The following is an 18,232-nucleotide window of genomic DNA, read 5'->3' as shown; positions in this document are numbered from 1 at the left end:
GACGAGACGTAACAGCGGATTTTTACTACATTCCCAAAGCCTAGCAACACTCAGTTGGCTCGCACTCAAGATCATGCTCCTGAACGCTTCTAACGGCTGCAGCATGCTACTGCTCTGCTTCTCAACGAAGAAGAGATGCAGGCAGCATAACGAAACTGCTCCACACACGATAATTAGGAGCCGATCCATGCATGGCAGATCAATCCAGCGGCGGTGAACACTTTAGTCCTATGCATGTGTGGTCTGATCTTAAATGATGTGCATAAATCGGCTGGCATGTACCGTGCGCATAGTGCTGCTCATTCGGATGGTCCGATGTTAACCCAGCTGCAGCCATAAAGCCAACGCTTCATCAACCCTGTGTGCTTCATTAACTCACTCCTTCCAGTAAAATCGAGGTTCCACTCCGTGATCCGAATCATTTTTTCCCTTTGAACAACAGGGGTGGAAAAGCGAACATAAGAACATCCCAGTTTTCATCTAAAAAAACATCCCGCTTTCATATACAATCCAGCTAAAAATGGTAAAATGGAGTTTTGAAACGAGCCACATCCCAAACTTTTGCTACCTTTCCATATATTGCCGCACTCATTATCCATGGATGTACCATAAAAGGCAGTGTAGATGCAAATGCAGACAGCAAATGTAACCCATAGCTTCATAGCTTTGACCATTGTTTGTACAAATAATGGCCAACACATTGTGATGTTTGATCATATGGACTGCACCGGGTTCTTCCAATGCTCCGTGGCATGGACAACACAGATTGTGTGGCACTTGAGCAGAAGGAAGGACGGGGCATGGCAGGGCTGAGAGGTGACGCTGCTGGATACAACAGCTAATGCTGCGGTGACAGCGCGGTTAGTAGCGAGCGCCATTGCAGACAGGAATGTGGCTGCGGTTGGGCTGACGTTTATAGGTTTTTTGGTAATGTAGGAGTATATAAGGAGATACTACTGTATTTTGTTTTCCTCCAATATACCATTTCAGAGTATCCCATAGACTGGGCACTAAAACATACTAACGATGCAACATTGGATGTTTGACATCCCTGATTCCTAAGGCAGAAGGGTATATATAGGGCTATATGTAGTTTCGTTAGGTAAGAGTGTGATAAGTGTTGATCAAGTCATGCAAGAACCATTTTATCCTCTCTTGTGTTATGTAGATACACGCTGTAAAATCATGTAATCATTCTATTTGCATGTTGACAAAATAGTGAAAAAATCATGAAATGAGTAGTCCAGTGTCAATCGCATGAGGAACAGTGAGAAGCCCGTGACGTACAACCTATACATACTCCCATCCAGGCCTAGTGTCAATCACATGAGGAACAGTGAGAAGCCCATGACGTACAACTTATACATACTCCCATCCAGGCCTAGCTTTTTCAAGGCTCGCGACTCACAAATGCCAAATCAATCAGCCGAGAACTCTGAAAATATTCGGAAAGAAACAAGAGATGAGGAGATGTTGTTCCTACAAGAAAGGTCATTCTTACATGGCAGTTCAAGTCTTTAGATAGTCGATGCAACCACATGCCGCTATGTGCTCGGCCGTTCAAATATTTAGAAACACTCTGTGGTCATGCAATCATATAGACAACATATACATGCATGTACTTACTAGCTTTAGATCCTAGCACGTATGGATGCGTGAGCAATCTATGATTCCTTTCGTGTGCCAAATGGACTATCTTCATATAAACCATGAATTCTGAAGAGTTGAATGGGCTTAAGAGACTCGTCATGTGTGCTTTGATGTTTTATTTTTTCAAAAAAAGGAACACCCTTGGCCTCTATATCGAGTGATGCACACAACATTTTATTATTGATTTCAAAGCTCATCATCTGTGTCCAATAAAGCTCAATAGATAAAATACCGCATGGACGCCCCAAGGGCAATGAAAAAGACGAAGGAAAATGAGCATATATACAATGAGCTCCATGCATCAGAAATCCTACTAGGCCACCAACCAAATTGGTTGAACAAATCCCAGCGACCATCTCTCATTGGTTGCACTGAAAGACCATCGACGCTCGCTCCTCCTCCTTGCAAAGTAACAACCACACATGAATCGAGTTGATAGCTTTGAAGATAACCTAGAAAAAAGTTTGGATCCTCCATTTTATTGAAAATACAATCATTACATGTGTTCGAAATGGCCCAAAGTAAAGCATAAATTTCCACATGGACCTAAGGCTTCAGCTTGAAATGCACCCCAAGTAATCAGTTTCAGAACGTATTCGTACTAGTCGTGAATGGAGGTAGATTAAAAGCTATATGGACAAGTCATCATAATAGCTCTGCAAGGTAGCATTGAAGGATAGATGTAGAATCGTCTCCTTTGTTACCACAAATGCAACATTTTAGTGCATCTTTGCCAAAAAGTTTTTTGAGATTATCTTTTGTCAAGATGACCTTGCAATCTAAATACCACATGAAGATTTTAATTTTGAAAGGGACTAAATTTTTTCAAATACATCTGTGGTGGAAAGGTTGCACCCAAATAGTAGGGTGTATACATGGATTTGACTATGAAACAATTGAAAGTAGTCAAACTGCCTATCGAATGTGTTTGATTCATGTGAAAGGTTGACCATGTTAGTCTTTCAACAAGAAAACTATTATGTCCATTTGTCACCAATCAATGTTCTCCCAAAGGCAATATTCAAGAGACCAGGTCCATCACAGATGCAATAGAGACATCAAAGATGATTTAAAAACCATTATGATCATTTATCACCTTGTTTGCACGTGTTGTGTTGTTACTCTTATTTTGTTTCCTTTGACATGTCATTTTCTTCCTTGTGCGGCATTTTCCTTCAAGGTCGCTACGATCATACAACATGTACCCCTTGCTTCACTTCGGTGGAAGTGGTTCTTCAAGCGTTGTCGGTGGTGTTGGTGTTCGTTTCCGTACTACTTACTTTGTCTGCCGGTGTGGCTTTTTCTCCTCCTACAAACTGAGTTTTAGATAAGATTATCCTCTTGCCTACGCCCAATCTGCTCACCGTCCTTATCCTTTCCTTGTCATACTTTTTTTTTTTTGAATCTTTCCTTGTCATACTTGAGGTGATGTCTTTTTTCTTTCTGTTCAGTGTGCATAACAGGCTATATTCTGTTCTAGGGGAGAGAACGAAAAATAAAAACCTCTAAAAAAAACGCTCTCCGGCAGTTGCCCTATTTCCTCCCGTATCTCTTCGCCGGTCGCCGGAGGACGCCTTCCCGCCGCCGCTGTCGCCGAAGCGCCACAGGTTCGTTCCCTTCCCCCGATTTCTTTCTCAGATCGATCAACAGTGAGATAGGGTTACCCTGGGGTGGCGGGGCGGTGGATCCACGGAGCGCTGGACCGAGGCGGGGAAATGGATGGCGCCGTGGTGTTGGACGCTGTCGACGGAGCTCGTTCCGCGGAGACCCGGCGCTGGACCTGGGCGGCGAGGTGCAGAGGAAACGGCTGCGCTCGAGGCAGGACGGGATCTCGGGGATACATACGATTTATGCTTTGTGCGTGCTGCTGCTGCGATTTTCCTGCTGCTTTGTTGTAGACACATACTCAAGTTGGGTCATCTATTTTGGAATGGAGGGAGTACAAGAGTTGCTAATGCAGATGCTTATAGGTCTGCTGCATGTGAATTTTGTTCTGAATGCTGATTGAGAAAGGGAGGCCACGGGGGTTTGTAGCTGCGAGATTTTGCTTGTGCCGTTTAGATTTGTTTGTTCTCGAGAGCATCCGTGATGTTACATCCACTTTTACCCATCCTTGCACTCTGAGTTTTGACTTTTGACAGTGAAGAAAAACATTGGGGACTATGTAGTCTGAGATGCTATCATCTTCTTCTTTTGCTTAATTTGCTTGTTTGTTTGTTTATGGCTTTTCGTTGCTCCAAGTCATGGATCGATGATGTGATTCTTAACTGCGTTATCTATCTTTAAATCTTCTCAAGTACTGAAGAAAACATTACCTGCTGAGATCCAAGGCACCCTTGAAGTTCTTAACCTTTCCTTATTGTTTTGTCCGATTAACTTTCCTTGACAGTCAAGAGGTTTTTTTTCCCTCCGAGTAGTATACTTTGCTGGCTTTTGACTTCTGTATGTTTGCAAAAAAGTAAGTTATGTAATAATATGGTATAATGTTCAGTTGCGTGTCGGTCCGTCTTTCTTTCTAGACATGTGATGTTCGATCGCGTGTTCATCCATAGAATCCATGTTTGGTTTTGTATCCATAGGTTCCGAGTTTGGTTTCGTAGATTCAGGTTGGGTCATTCATAACACTCTTTATGTTCTGGTCATTTATGATACTAGTGTTACAAGCCTTCTGATCAGAACTCGTACTTCCATGCAGATAGACAAGAACAAGATGGTGATTAATGGTGATGCACTTGCAAGGGGGAGTGCAGCAGCTGCTGCAAGCTTGCGCAGACGTAGAACCACCAGCGGTGCTGCTGGAGGTGGTGGTGGTGCCAGTACAATGCTTCAGTTCTACACTGATGAGGCTGCTGGGCGCAAGATGTCCCCAAATGCTGTTCTGATCATGAGCATAGGGTTTGTTGCCGTCGTTGCTGTGCTCCATGTTTTCGGCAAGCTGTACCGTTAGGTTCCATATGCAAGCTGCATCTATGAACAGAGGAACCCATAGACTTAAATAATTGCATAGCAGATGACTGTCGGATCCTGAAAAGAAGACATTTCCATATTACCATATAAGTTTATATACCTGATAATATATATACTGAGATGAGACGTTATGGTCGAATCCTTGCAAGAAGGTGCTTTGGCTGGTCACTAGTTCTGATATGTTATTTATTGCAAATATATTGCATACAAGCCATTGCTGTAGTTTTACATATTAGATCCCGAGTCAGAATGACATGTTTTTTTTTTAAACGAAGAATGACATGTTCTGGCTGCATAAAAATTATCCTTCGCAAAATCTCTGAAGTGTGATTTGTAACAGTCCAGTGCTGGGATAGGAACTGTATGCCAGTCCCTAGTCCCTAGTTAACTCATCATTAAAATCAAGTTTATGGCTGACTATGTAAATTTAGTCTCTTTGTGTGTATCATTAACCGAATAGAATGCCTAACATGGTAGTATCTTGTTTCTGTCCTAGCAATCACATTAACAACCATTTAGGCATTTTGTCAAAATACCATGAATATTTCAAATTCAGTATTGTTGGGGCCTTCTCACAAGAAGGAGACACCCTTTAAAAATTAGGGTATGCTGCTTAGTGTGGCGTGCACACGGTATTCTTTAGTAAAAGGCGAAAGAATAGTTTGCTTTGTGCTCACCACGACAGCTGTGTGGCTTTCACTGTCTGCACCCCACACTCTTATGTGCCCGAGCTCGCTGCTCTCTCCCATTCCCAGGCGAGGTGGGACTAAACGAAGGGCACTTGTTTTTTTTTTTTTTTTTGAAGTGATGGTGCGGGTAGGCCTGGGCTGGGTAGGCCTGGACTAAACGAAGGGCACTTGTTCTTCTTGTAACGATGGGTCTGAGACTAGTGGCCGGCCCATTGAGCGACATTTCTGATGGTGCGGGTAGGCCTGGGCTAGGGATACGTCCCAATTCGCTGAAAATCCTCCCTGGCGGAGTGAGGTGGGCCGGCCCACGTGCGCGCATCCACTCCTTGTTCTTTCTCGGTCGCAGTCTGCTACTCGGGTTTTTCCCCTTTTCTTCCGCTTTTGTGTTTCGGGTTTTTTCTTTATCTTTTTCAGATTTCTTTCTTCTTCTGGTTTTTTCTTCCGTATTTTTCTTTCTGTTTATTTGTTTTTCTTCTCTTTTTTGTGTTTATTATACAAAGGGTTCATCGTGTCTTACGGAAATGTTCATCGTATGTATAAGAAAATGTTCAATGTATTTTTAAAAACATGTTCATTGTGTATTTAAAAATAGTTTCACACATATAAAAAATGTTCAATGTGTATTTAAAAAATTCTTTAACATGTCTCAATATTGTTCAGTGTGTATTCAAGAATTGTTCAGTGTATATTAAAAAATTGTTCAATGTATATTTAAAATTTGTTCATAATATATATAAGAAATTTCAATAAATTGTTGGAATTAGGAAAATTTATTTTAAAAAAATCATGTTTTAAATGTTTATTCGAATTTTATAATTTCTTCATGATTTTCAAACATTATTAAAATTTATTAAGAACATTTCTTTGACTTGTTTTTCCATAAAATCTTGATTTTTTTAAAGGATCTGCCGCTTAACTTAGGACTTTTTTTTACATCAAAGTACTCTTTATTGCAAAATCACCATATTTTCTTTTACAAGAGTATCAACTATCTCTATGGATGGATCTTCCATCCACTCCGCACAAACCTTACTTCCAGCTAATTTGGCTGAATCATGTGCAGCACAATTAGTCTCTCTAGTAGTATCCTCAAAAATAATATGCAGGCAATCACGCGCAAGGTGATATGTATTATCAGAAACTGCCACCGCTAGACCTAAAGAGTGACCCACATTCTTCATTATCTCTATCACCTCGATGCAATTAGAGTTCACCTTTATGCGGTTACACCCGACTATAGTTGCCAAATTGAGACCAAACCGTAAGGCCAGTGCGCCTCGACCATAAGCGCATATCCGCATCGATTTCCCCATTTCCCACCACCACGAATCTGCCATTCGAGTCTTTGATGACAGCGCGATACGAGCCCTTGAGTAAGTCTGGGTCAAAAACCCCATCCACGTTTAGTTTCATATAGCTGCTCCTTGGTCTTTCCCAGCCATGTCACTTGATCGTTGCTTCTGCTTCACTCGCTATAGTATAGTTAGCAACCAAAGCTCTGATTGCCATTACTATGAGCTTAGGTTTTCCTGAACCTTTTCATTATGCACTAACTTTCTCCTCCCCCAACATAAATACCAGGAACAAAATCTTAGTGCTTCGTTTTATGAAATCATCATTTGTACGTTACTCCCTGGCGCGAGGTCAGGAGTTCGACTCCACGTTTTTGCGTTTTTTGTGACATGTTTTCATTCGCTCGACACTTGCCAATGGGCCGGGCTATTAACGCGCGCCCTCAGCAAAAGCTTCTATTTGACGCACGCTGGCATCCAATAGGAGGTCTCGTGCTAGGGTATGTCCCAAGTGGATGCCACAGTATGACAATAGTATTTGATGGTACAAGATGTTGATGCTGCCTGATACCAACTTTGGGAGGTCTTAGCGCAAGTGGGACGATAGAGGATGACACTTGCATGTTAATTTTTTTTGCATTTCCTATTTTAGATAAGTGATTTCTTTTAAACATTTTTTATTTTGTTATATATTCAAAATTCTTTTTGTTGCTTTTCCTATTTGAGGTAAGTGATTTCTTTTAAATAGTTTTTTTTATATATTTGAATTTCTAGCGAGAATACCTTTACAAAAATACCACTAAGATAAGTTGAAAAAATATTGAAATTACTGAAATATATGTTATGAAATATTACTTGTTAGTGAAACTAGAAAAACTTGAAATCATTGTTTTGGTATAGCTGAATCCACTTGTTCCAGAAACTAAAATAGCTTTTGATAATTATTAAATCATTTTCTTAGTTGCAACTAATTGAATCATGAAAATCATTTTAGAATTAAATAAATTCTTGAATAGGTGCTATCAGTTGTGAATTTTATTCCAATCAGCTTGTACATTCATAATGACACCTTTAACATCCTAATTCCCAATGCAGGTGGATATATAGTACAATATGTAGGGGGTGTTTGGTTCAGAAGTCCTAAGACTTTTTCTAGTCCCAGGGACTAATCAAAAAAGACTCTCTAGTAGAAAAAGTCCCTCCCGTTTGGTTCCTAGGGACTTTTTAGGGACTTTTTCTAGTCTCTGGGACTAAAAAGTCCCTGAACCAAACACCCCCGTAGTTTTTGTTTGATAAACATGCTATGAGTGTTGAGCAAATCATTCAATAACCGTGTTATTGTCTCTTCCATCATGCGACTACAAGCTGCAAAATGTTGAATGATATACCATAGCTAATAAAATAGTCATGTTGCATTGGGAAATGAAATGTTGTCTCCCATGCACAAGCACTGCTCACTATTGTTTATTGCCTCGTTATGCTCGTCGAGCTCTGTCCCCAACACATGTTGACATGCATGGAATAGGCTGGTAAGGGATGCTATGCAATTGAAAGTACGCTCAAGATAATTTTCGGGACCATGGGTTCAGTCCAGACCATACGGTACTAGCAACAACATAACTTCTTCAATACATAGATGTAAGTTACCAAATCGGTGCATCAGGTTTACATGACAAGCAAGGAACGCTGTTGAATTAAGAGATCATTTTCCTTGCCCTACTGTACATGAACAGGACCATGATAATAAACAGCATCTGGCAGATTATTGCTTGTCCACAGAGATGCATAAGAACGATTGACACAGTTGTGCACAAGTAGCAAATGTTCCCTAACTTAAGTACCTTTGAGATCCAATGTGTTTGGTTCTCATGTGCTCCGGGCCACCCTCAGGGTTGATGTTTTCCAACAACGAAACTGTGGCAGCGTTTCAACAGCAACATTTATCTTTGTTGTTATCCGTGTTAGCAATCAATATTACAAGTCGGTTATTGAAAGTCAATGTGGACCACAAGTAGGAATTTTCAGATGCTATTTAGCATTGCTATGAATAGTCTGTTTCCCAAAATCACGACTTTTTGGTACTTGAGAAAACTTTGGCATCCATGTTAATATAACACAGGGATAATGGATAAACTATACAAGTAAAAGAACAAGGTTATCACTGTATATTGTATAGACAATTATTTCTAAGAATGCACACCACCAATGTAGTTCCTTTATTTTTGCTTGTAACTAAGTACTTACAGAGCTATAGTCTGTTGTCTTGATAGAACAGAGGAACTCCTCCGAAAGAGTATTGGTAGGCACAAGGTCCTCCAGAAGAAACCAGGTGCCAATTTGGCGGATACTTTTTAATTATGCCTGCAAAACTAATGCTAACAAATCTTCACACCATTGCACATACAGAGTGATTCTTACCACAAATGTTTTTATATGGTTTGGCATTTGATAACACAACTGATGAGTGCAAGTCTGTTCCATCAACCAAAGCTACCAATAGATTCTGAATCATTCATGAAGTAGAAAGAAATGAACTGCACAGTACACATTCATTTGTTGATTAGTCGAACCACTCGAGCTCCTGTTCCTGAACGCCTCAAATGGCTGCAGCGTGCCACTGCTCTGTTTCTCAACGAGGAAGAGTGTCTTACAATATAATCGGGTGGTGCAATGTTAGCCCACCTGCACCCAGTAAGCCAAGGGCTTTATCAACCATGTGTGCCAATTCGGAACCTGATTGTCGCTCTTTTCAGTGAAATTGAGGTTCCAGTTCGTGACCCAAGTCATTTTTTTCTTCTTCGAAAAACAGGGGAGAAAAAACCAACATAGGAACATGCCAGTTCCGTATATAATCCACTAAAAAGGTATAAAGGAGTTGTGAAAGGAGCCATAGTCACGTTCTGACCCAACAGACCCAAACTATTGGCGTACACTCCAATACTCAGGGGTGCAGAGCAATTCCTTATACCAGAAGCACTAACACTAGCACTTTAGGCTGGCCATAGTGGGGGTAACATAACTAGTATCATATACTTGGGACTCGCAAACATGCTTACGTGGCAGGAAATTAAAGAAGAGAGAGGGTCATAGTAACATAGGTAGATACCGTAATATAATAAATGTTATGCTACTACTCCCTCCGTTCCTAAATATTTGTCTTTCTAGACATTTCAAATGACTATCACATATGGATGTATGTAGACATATTTTAGAGTGTAGATTCACTCATTTTACTTCGTATGTAGTCACTTGTTGAAATGCCTAGAAAGACAAGTATTTAGGAACGGAGGGAGTATGTGTCATGCATGGCAATAAATGAGACCACCTATGATACTACTTTATGATACTATATGCGCTATGGATGTAGTATCATACACTAGTATCATGCATATGATATTAGTATATGTTACTCCCCACCATGACCAGCCTTAGAGCAAAGGACATGAATTGCATCAGCCTCGGATGGGATTGGGATGCGGACCCCCGTTCATGTTGTCCTGTCTGGTTGATCTTGTCCCGTCGGACCTTGATACGTTGGCATCTCTTGGTCCCTAAGCTCGAACTACTTCGACGCTCCGACTTCGCTTTGCGAACCAGCGAACATTCTCCCAACCTTTACGGTTGGAATCTGGCCGCCGAAGCTTGGGACCACGAACATCTGAAGGAGGACTCACGAGGTGACATGGATGTTGTCATCTCCCTGCTTCTCTCCAGGAAAGCCTGGCCCGTAGTGGCGTTTCCTATATGCTGCACAATCTTCTGCGGTCGGGTTCTTCCAATGCTCTGTAGCATGGGCCACGGAGACTGTGTGACGCTTGAGCAGGAGGAAGGACGGGGCATGGCAGGGCTGTGAGGCGGCGCTGCTGGATACAACAGTTAATGTTGCAGCTGCGGCGTGGTTGGTGGCAAGCGTCATTGCCGACAGGAATGTGGCTGCGGTTGGGCCGGGGTTGACAATTCTGGGGTTTTTGGTAGGCAAATTTGACAATTTTGACCTCGGGATGAAATCAATTCACAGAATGAACTGAATGTGAAACTATTTCACTCCCCTGACCCTTTTGTGTAGCGCCCGCCACGCCGGCGCCACACCCTACTATGCAGCGCCTAGCGCCGGGGAGTTGTACTCCTGTCCACCGTGGCAGCCCCTGGGCCCGCACCCAGTAGTGCAGCGCCTCCGAGCTAGGCGCCACACATGTAATGTGCAGCGCCTAAGGGTTAGGCGGCACACATTTTAAGTGCAGCGCCTAGCGCCTAGGCGCTGAACTGTGACTTATCCGGCCACTTGGCTGGCCCCCCTCCCCCACTCCCCCCACACCACACACTCTCCCACTCTCTCCCCGAGCTTTGCCCCCTCTTGCACTCTCTCCCCCTCTCAAATCCTCTCCCAAATCTTGCAAATTTGAAGAATTTGTCCGTGGATTTCGAAGGCAAACCCTCCCTCAAGGTAATATTCTCCGATCCCCTTGTTCTGATCCAAGTAATGTTCTCCCATTGCTCATTTGTTGCTAGTTTGGGGAAACCCTAGTTTTGTTTGGATCTAGAGATTTGCATGGAGATGTGAGATGTTTGTTTGCCAATTTCCTATGATTAGGCTTTGTTAGTATGCTAGGGTTATTCTTATGGGTGTTCTTATGTTGGTGCTAGGGTTAGGTTTATGGCTAGGGTTATGGTTAGGGTTAGGGTTATGGTTAGGGTTAGGGCTGTTGTTTGATATATATATTAGGGTTTGTATTTCGTGTTAATCCTTGGATTAGTACTCATGGAAGCAATGTTACCTTGTGTTCTTTGAATGCTTATAGGGATGGGAAGAACATGTGTGTGTTGTTCATCATGGGGACAAAGACGCCTTCTTATATGGCAACATTGAACCGGACCCGGATGAGCTTGACATGGTGTTTGATAGTAGTCCTAGCTATGCGGAGCTCTTGCAACAAGTTAGGAAAGATTTGAATTGGATGGACCCTAGTGATATCGTTGAGTTGGAGGGAAGGCATAATGTTGGTTTTGGAATGCACATCCGTTGGAAGACAATGCGTGTCAACTCGGAGCAACGATGGGTTGCATACAAGGAGACGGTGGCCGAATCACTAGACAAGGCTCTTGAGTTATTTGCAACGAAGAAGGTTGATTCAAGTTTGCATTTGGACTTGAACCGGAACCCCTCGCATTTGGTTGCTAGTAGCCCCCACCCTTGAAGCGAGATGAAATTGTTGAACCTCTTTTGACCCAAGAAGTGAGGCCAACATTGAGCCCGTTTACAAACAACCAAGATGAAGCTTTGCAAGAGGACAGTGATGAGTATGCGGACGATGACAATGAAGTTGATCTCCATGACAACAATGTGGGTGATCTCGACAAATATCATTTGCAAGAGACAATGGACCATTCCATCCCTTTTTCCCGTGCATATGCATCGGACTCGGATGACGATGGTCCCGATGAACAAGTTGATGCGGAGGGGTTCACGGTGAAGGAGTCTGAAGCTTTCGAGAAGGTATTCGTCGGGATCATCAGACTACATTGTTCAATTATGTTAGTCTCGTGGATGAAGCCGTGGTAGATGGTGGCCAATGTGTACCTCTTGGGGTTAGGCCAAGCTCTCACCGTGATTTGGGAGACGACAAGAACCGGATTGCTAAAGGTTCTAAGTTTGAAACCTTGTTGGAATTGAAGATGTGGCTCGACAACTACTCGGTTACGCATTATCGTCCACACAAGGTGGTGAACTCGGACGTCAATGTGCGCTACACGGTTGCATGTGCATGTGAAGATGAAATATGTCTGTGGATTGTGCGTGCAAGACCATGGAAAGGAGGTCCAACTTGGCATGTAGTGAGTTGTGTGCCAACTCACATGTGCCAGGGCAAAAGGGTGGATGGCAAGATTGTGTCCCAAGACCACAAACAACTCACGTCCGAGTTCATCGCTTACAGGCTCTCCAACTCAATATCCACACTTCCAACAATGAGCGTCCAACATGTCATTGACCTTGTGAAAGCCATCTTTCATTACAAGGTGAAGTACGACAAGGCATGGAAGGAGAAGCAAGCCGCATTTAAGATGTTGTATGGTACTTGGGGGGAAGCATACAACCGAATCCCTAGGTTGTTGTTAGCCATGGCCGCGACAAACCCGGGCATGGTTCATGTGGTCGAGCCTCATGGGCACCAAACAACGGTTCATGAAGGAAGGAAAGTCCGAGTATTTGGCCGTGCTTTTTGGGCGTTCGAGCAATGCGTGAGGGCTTTCGAACATTGTAGGCCGGTCATCGCAATTGATGGCACGTTCTTGACCGGACAATACAAAGGCACCTTGTTGGTTGCGATAGCAAGTGATGCCAATAACCGGATGTTGCCATTGGCATTTGCTTTGGTTGAGGTGGAAAACAATGACAACTGGGAGTGGTTTCTGCATCTTTTGAGGACGAAGGTGTTACCCGCTCAAGGGAAATTTGTGTCATATCGGATCGGCATCCAGGAATTCTTAACGCGGTGGAGATTGACATTCCCGGGCATGCTCCGTTGCACCATCGATGGTGCATGAGGCACTTTTGTTCGAACTTCTATAGGGCATGTGTCCTTAAGGAGTTGGCCGATGATCTTCAAGATTGTTGTCTCGCTTTCTCCGATAAACGCTTCGCCACTTTGTACAACAAATTGCTCGCACACAAAAAACTTGATCCCGGGGGTCAAGACTTTCTCAATAGGCACATTCAATACCGGAACAAGTGGGCACGTGCTTTTGATGAAGATGGCCGGAGATACGGTCAAATGACAAGCAATATGGCCGAATGCTTCAATAGGGTGCTCAAAGGTGCACGTGGATTACCCGTGACGGCAATAGTTCAATACACATTCGACAAGATGAATGCGTACTTTGTAAAGTACTCGATGGAAACGGATGCACAGATAGCGGGTGAGAACCCGCGCAAGTACAAGTACAAGTTCCCACCCAAGGTTGATGAATGGTTGGTATTTCAATCACGGAAGGCGGACTCAGAAGAAGCTATATTATATGACAACGAAGAGTGGAAGTACGAAGTGAAAGAGCCAGGAGGAACCACAAACGATGGCCGGCAACATGGAGGTCGGGCTTTCAAGGTGTCCTTAACACAATGTGATTGCACTTGCGGGAGGCCATTGTTGCTTCATCTCCCATGCTCACACTTGTATACCGCCGGTCGCGTTAGGAATGTGGACATCAATCACCCACGCACCGTGAGGGAGTCGGAGTTCTCAATCATGACGGTCAAGAAAACATGGGCTCCCTGCTTTCACCCGTACTTTGACCAATCACAATGGCCGGAGTATCATGGAGTTCAACTATGGCCGGATCCGGAGTTGAAGGTTGTTAAACGGGGTAGACGTAAGACAAAGCGTCTTAGAGGCGACATGGACAGATAGGCGCTGCACAAGTCTGTAGCTATCCAAAGAGCAACAGAACATAGGGCAAGTTACAGACCTGTGTGGCGCCTAGCCTGGGGGCGCCACACTGTACAGTGCAATGCCCAAGCGCTAGGCGCTGCACTGTAGAGTGTGGCGCCTCCCAGCTAGGTGCTGCACAAGTCTGTAGCTATCTAGAGAGCAACAGAAGGCTTGCCTCCAGTTTGGGCCAAAAATTTAGCTAAGTGTTTGTGCAGCGCCTAGCCCGGAGGCGCCACACTGTACAATGCAATGCCCAAGCGCTAGGCGCTGCACTGTAGAGTGTGGAGCCTCCCAGCTAGGCGCTGGACAAGTCTGTAGCTATCCAGAGAGCAACAGAAGGCCTGCCTCCAGTTTGGGCCAAAATTTTTGCTAAGTGTTTGTGCAGCGCCTAGCCTGGAGGCACCACACTGTACAGTGCAACACCCACGTGCTAGGCGCTGCACTGTAGAGTGTGGCGCCCCCAAGCTAGGCGTTGCACAAGTCTGTAACTATCCAGAGAGCAACAGAACGTAGGGCAAGTTACAGACCTGTGTGGCGCCTAGCCTGGAGGCGCCACACTGTACAGTGCAACGCCCACGTGCTAGGCGCTGCACTATAGAGTGTGGCGTCTCCCAGCTAGGCACCACACAAACACTTAGTGTTTTGTTGTCATTCAGACTGGGTCATTTTCAGGCACAGTTCAACATTTTGTATAATAAATAGTAAGATTCAAAAAGTGTTCAACAAAGACAACATTTCCTAGAAAGGACCATCACAACAAGTTCAAGTTTAATATAGAGCTACCATAACTTCAAGTTTAACATAGAGCTACCATAACTTCAAGTTTAACATAAAGCTACCACCACTCCAAGTTCAACGACATAACAAGTTCCACATTACTAAGAGCTACCACCACTCTAAGTTCAACATTATAAATAGAGGACGATGACTAGTGCTTTCCGCGCTTGCTGGCTCCTCCCCCCCTCATGACGCTTATCTTTTTCACCTTCCAAGGAAGAGGAACCCGCTCCGGCTCCGGCTCCGGTTCCTCCACGTCATCCACATCGTCATCCAAATAGTCATCCAAAGCCGCCATCCGCGAGGTGCCGACCATCCTTTTGCCTCTTTGGGTGAAGTCTTCAGGTGTGTACCTTCTGATTCCCTTCCTAGGCTTCAACTCGTATGCAGACCGAGCCTGGTACGTCCCCAAGGTCATATCATCAGCAACCTATGCATCAACAGAAGATATGGAAAGACTGTGTGTGAGGATATAGTTAGCAATGCATCAACAAATGGATATATATCGTCATGCCATACCTCTTGGGTGACCACACCCACATCCTCATCCTCCAAAGGTTCACCATGGCCCTGCCCCGAAGCGGGATCTGATGGTGTCGTCGACCTAGACCGTTCTGGTGATACATACTCGGGGTCACGACAACCGAAAAGGTTTGATAGCCGCCTTAACTTTTGGCCCTGGCGCTGCAACATGTACAAGTGAATGAGACATGGAACATAGCAACACATGTTAAGTGCTAGTTTGAAGGAGATGTGAACCTCAATGAATGCTCGAAGTGCACCTTCCCCATCGCTTTTGCCAGCCGGGGTTGTTTCCAGAATAGTCTCGATCTCATCAACTGCTTTCTTGATCTGGGCACGCTATGAACAGAAACGGTATCAAAGTGTTAGACAAGCGAAGATGTGAATAGTGCGAATGGAAAAGCAAAAAGGGCAAATACCACAAAGTTCATCATTGGAGCTGAAGGGATCACTGAGTTGCCTTTCCTCACTAATGTGTTGTACTGGTGCTGGGCTACCTCATCAAACACGGTGGGTTCTTCCAAAATCTCCTCAACATATGCCGGCTTGCATACCTCCACACGGGTACTTGCAAGAAACCATGTGAGATAGTTGTTGAACGCGACCGGGCAATGCTCACGAAGCTGGGCTCATTTTCCAGCCCTAGCTTGCTCCACAGAAAGCGCGAACTGCACAACATACTTCCTGTGATGCTTGGCCCAATCCTTGATCTTCCGCTGCTTTTTCCTATCCAACCTGCAAGTTACAAACAAAATATTAGTATCATCGAAACCGCCGAGAAGCTGCTAAGTGCTCAAGGTTAATTATATCTTACGCGTGTAGCAACTTGTTCGTGTCCTCCCACTCCGGCGGGTGTGGCTGGAACAAACCAAACTGGCGGAACACCCGATGTGGCAGGTGAAGCTCAACCGCCCAGTTGCATATCAGTGGGCAGCGCATATGCCAGAGATCCCTATCCCTAGTGCACATCGGATTCAGCCTGAACTCCATAGGGTTACCAAAACTCTCTCCTTTTCCATACGGCTCCCATTCCACCTGCAAAATGGGATAGAATGCAAAATTGATATCGAGTTACGATACAAGCATGATAATCACTTATGCCATGTCGGTTCACCTGCTCAGGCGTGATCGCGTCCAGCTTACTCTTGTACAACTTGTACATGACCAAGGGATCATCCGTCGTCTCATTTAACACATCCCACTTGTGAGCCCAAGTGGGGAGCTGTAGTGGGTCGTCTTTGTCGTCCCAATCCTCGTACTTCACGGTCTTCGGTCGTCCAACCGGAAAACGCTCCCAACTCCATATGGAAAGTGCGAGCAGACAACCACCAATACCTCCAGTGTGCCTACAACAGGCTTCGTCCAACTGCACATAAAAGAGAACATGGTCAAATTTGCCGCAACAGCGCATTGATAATGTATCAATGAAGTGAAAAGGAAACAACTTCATACCTGTCGATACAAGTAAGCCAGTGTCGCCGAACCCCAACTCCATTTGCTATCGAAGACGGTCAACGCCTTGAGCCACATCCATGGAGCATTCTTGCATGTGCCATCAACAAACATAGTCCTGGATATCACGTACCACATGTAGACACGAGCATATGTCTTCACCGTGTCCTCATTAGCATCCTCAGGGCAAGTACTGAAGTTCGATGTAATCCACGTGAAAGGAGCACCGGCTGCGACTCTTTCCTTCTTCTTGTCTTCTGCTTCTGGTTCCCGAGGCTCCGGAGGAACCATACCGATAAGGGCATGCATCTGCGCGCGCCACCCATCAGAATCGGTGTTCATACATAAAGGATTCCAATCGATAGGAAGACCGGTGATCATAGCAATATCCTGGAGCGTCACGGTCATCTCCCCGGTCCGAAGATGGAAAGTGTGTGTCTCCGGCCTCCAATGATCAATAAGCGCGGTGAGTGCTGTAGCATTGTTGGGTGGCGTCGACCGGCTGACCAACTGAATGAAAGGGAGAAGTCCTGCCTCCCTTACTTACGGTGTGTACCGCTCATCATAGCGCATCCATCCAAGGGTGACCCCGTGAGACCGAAGCTTCAGAGGTGCAAGCTCCTACAAACAAACAAATCATAACATTACATATGGGGCATTTGTGTTTGAAATAAATACGAAATTCATAACACCGGCCACTTTCCGTATTACCCGCTGCTCCACCGACATAGCGTACGACCGGTGTTGTTTGTCCCAGTGATCATCGAGAAGCCAAACCATCCTAACAATTTCAACAAAGCATTCTTGTCAACACGATTATCTTTTCAATTCAAAAAAACTAAAGTAGGCCTACTAGATGCAACCATATCAATCTATGTATCCAACCATATCAAATCAAACAAAACTAATAAACTAGGGTTCCACAAATAACTAGGCCTACTTCATACAAATAACTTATCCATAAACTAGGCCTACTTCATACAAATAACTTTTCCATAAACTAAACTAGGGTTCCACAAATCAAACAAACAAGGGTTGTAATACATGCAAAGTTCTAATACATGCAAGATTCAAATCTAATCAAATCAAACAAGGATTCCCCAAATCTTCAAAATATCATATTTTCTATGGATAGAAAGAAGGGGATCGGAGGAGAGTACCTTCTAGGATGGATTGGTGAAGAAATGCACGGACCAAATCGTCGGATCTGAAGGATTTGGGAGAGGGGATTGAGAGGGGGAGTGGAGAGGGCCGCCGCCGCGGCTTCTCTGTTCTGTTCTGTAACTGGCAATGGGGTGGGTGGGGGAGGAGAGGGCCGGCGCGGCTGGATCTAAGTCACAGTGCAGCGCTCGACGGCTAGGCGCTGCACATTACATGTGTGGCGCCTAGCTCGGAGGCGCTGCACTGCTGGATGCGGGCCCAAGGGCTGCCACGGTGGACAGGAGTGCAACGCCCCCGC

At 44.5% G+C, this 18,232-nt stretch overlaps 1 protein-coding gene, 1 long non-coding RNA gene and 3 other non-coding genes across 7 annotated transcripts; 3 read left to right on the top strand and 2 right to left on the bottom strand.

Moving 5' to 3' along the window:
- Window positions 1-3,034: 3,034 nt before the first annotated feature.
- LOC120964246 (protein transport protein Sec61 subunit beta) lies at window positions 3,035-4,756 on the top strand. Of its 2 annotated transcripts, XM_073499632.1 has the most exons (3): window positions 3,035-3,156; window positions 3,194-3,257; window positions 4,346-4,756. In XM_073499632.1, exon 3 carries the CDS (start codon window positions 4,361-4,363, stop codon window positions 4,595-4,597), a length of 237 nt encoding a protein of 78 aa, XP_073355733.1. In that variant the 5' UTR covers window positions 3,035-3,156; window positions 3,194-3,257; window positions 4,346-4,360; the 3' UTR covers window positions 4,598-4,756. The 2 variants fall into 2 exon arrangements, with proteins under 2 accessions (XP_073355733.1, XP_040244606.1); XM_040388672.3 differs by having other exon boundaries at window positions 3,094-3,257.
- Window positions 3,727-3,830, top strand: LOC120965761 (small nucleolar RNA snoR26). The gene has a single exon (XR_005758784.1). It is a non-coding gene; the product is annotated as a small nucleolar RNA snoR26 (small nucleolar RNA).
- Window positions 3,893-3,980, top strand: LOC120965762 (small nucleolar RNA snoR27). Its single transcript, XR_005758785.1, has one exon. It is a non-coding gene; the product is annotated as a small nucleolar RNA snoR27 (small nucleolar RNA).
- Window positions 4,757-5,183: 427 nt separating the features above from the next.
- On the bottom strand, window positions 5,184-5,304 carry LOC120965522 (U5 spliceosomal RNA). The gene has a single exon (XR_005758568.1). It is a non-coding gene; the product is annotated as a U5 spliceosomal RNA (small nuclear RNA).
- Window positions 5,305-16,438: 11,134 nt separating this feature from the next.
- On the bottom strand, window positions 16,439-18,020 carry LOC141022268 (uncharacterized). 2 transcript variants are annotated; one of them, XR_012183561.1, is made up of 4 exons: window positions 17,934-18,020; window positions 17,485-17,554; window positions 16,774-17,394; window positions 16,439-16,687 (listed from the first exon to the last, which is right to left on the bottom strand). It is a non-coding gene; the product is annotated as an uncharacterized lncRNA (long non-coding RNA). The 2 variants fall into 2 exon arrangements; XR_012183560.1 differs by lacking the exon at window positions 17,934-18,020 and having other exon boundaries at window positions 17,485-17,677.
- Between the last annotated feature and the right edge of the window lie 212 nt (window positions 18,021-18,232).

Source organism: Aegilops tauschii, chromosome 5 (genome assembly GCF_002575655.3).
Source record: "Aegilops tauschii subsp. strangulata cultivar AL8/78 chromosome 5, Aet v6.0, whole genome shotgun sequence".
Lineage (NCBI taxonomy): Eukaryota > Viridiplantae > Streptophyta > Magnoliopsida > Poales > Poaceae > Aegilops > Aegilops tauschii.
This window is presented reverse-complemented; position numbering and strand designations above follow the sequence as displayed.

What these genes read in the sequence shown, in the direction of transcription:
- LOC120964246 (XM_073499632.1), top strand. Translation starts at nt 4,361, where the DNA reads ATGGTGATTAATGGTGATGCACTTGCAAGGGGGAGTGCAGCAGCTGCT.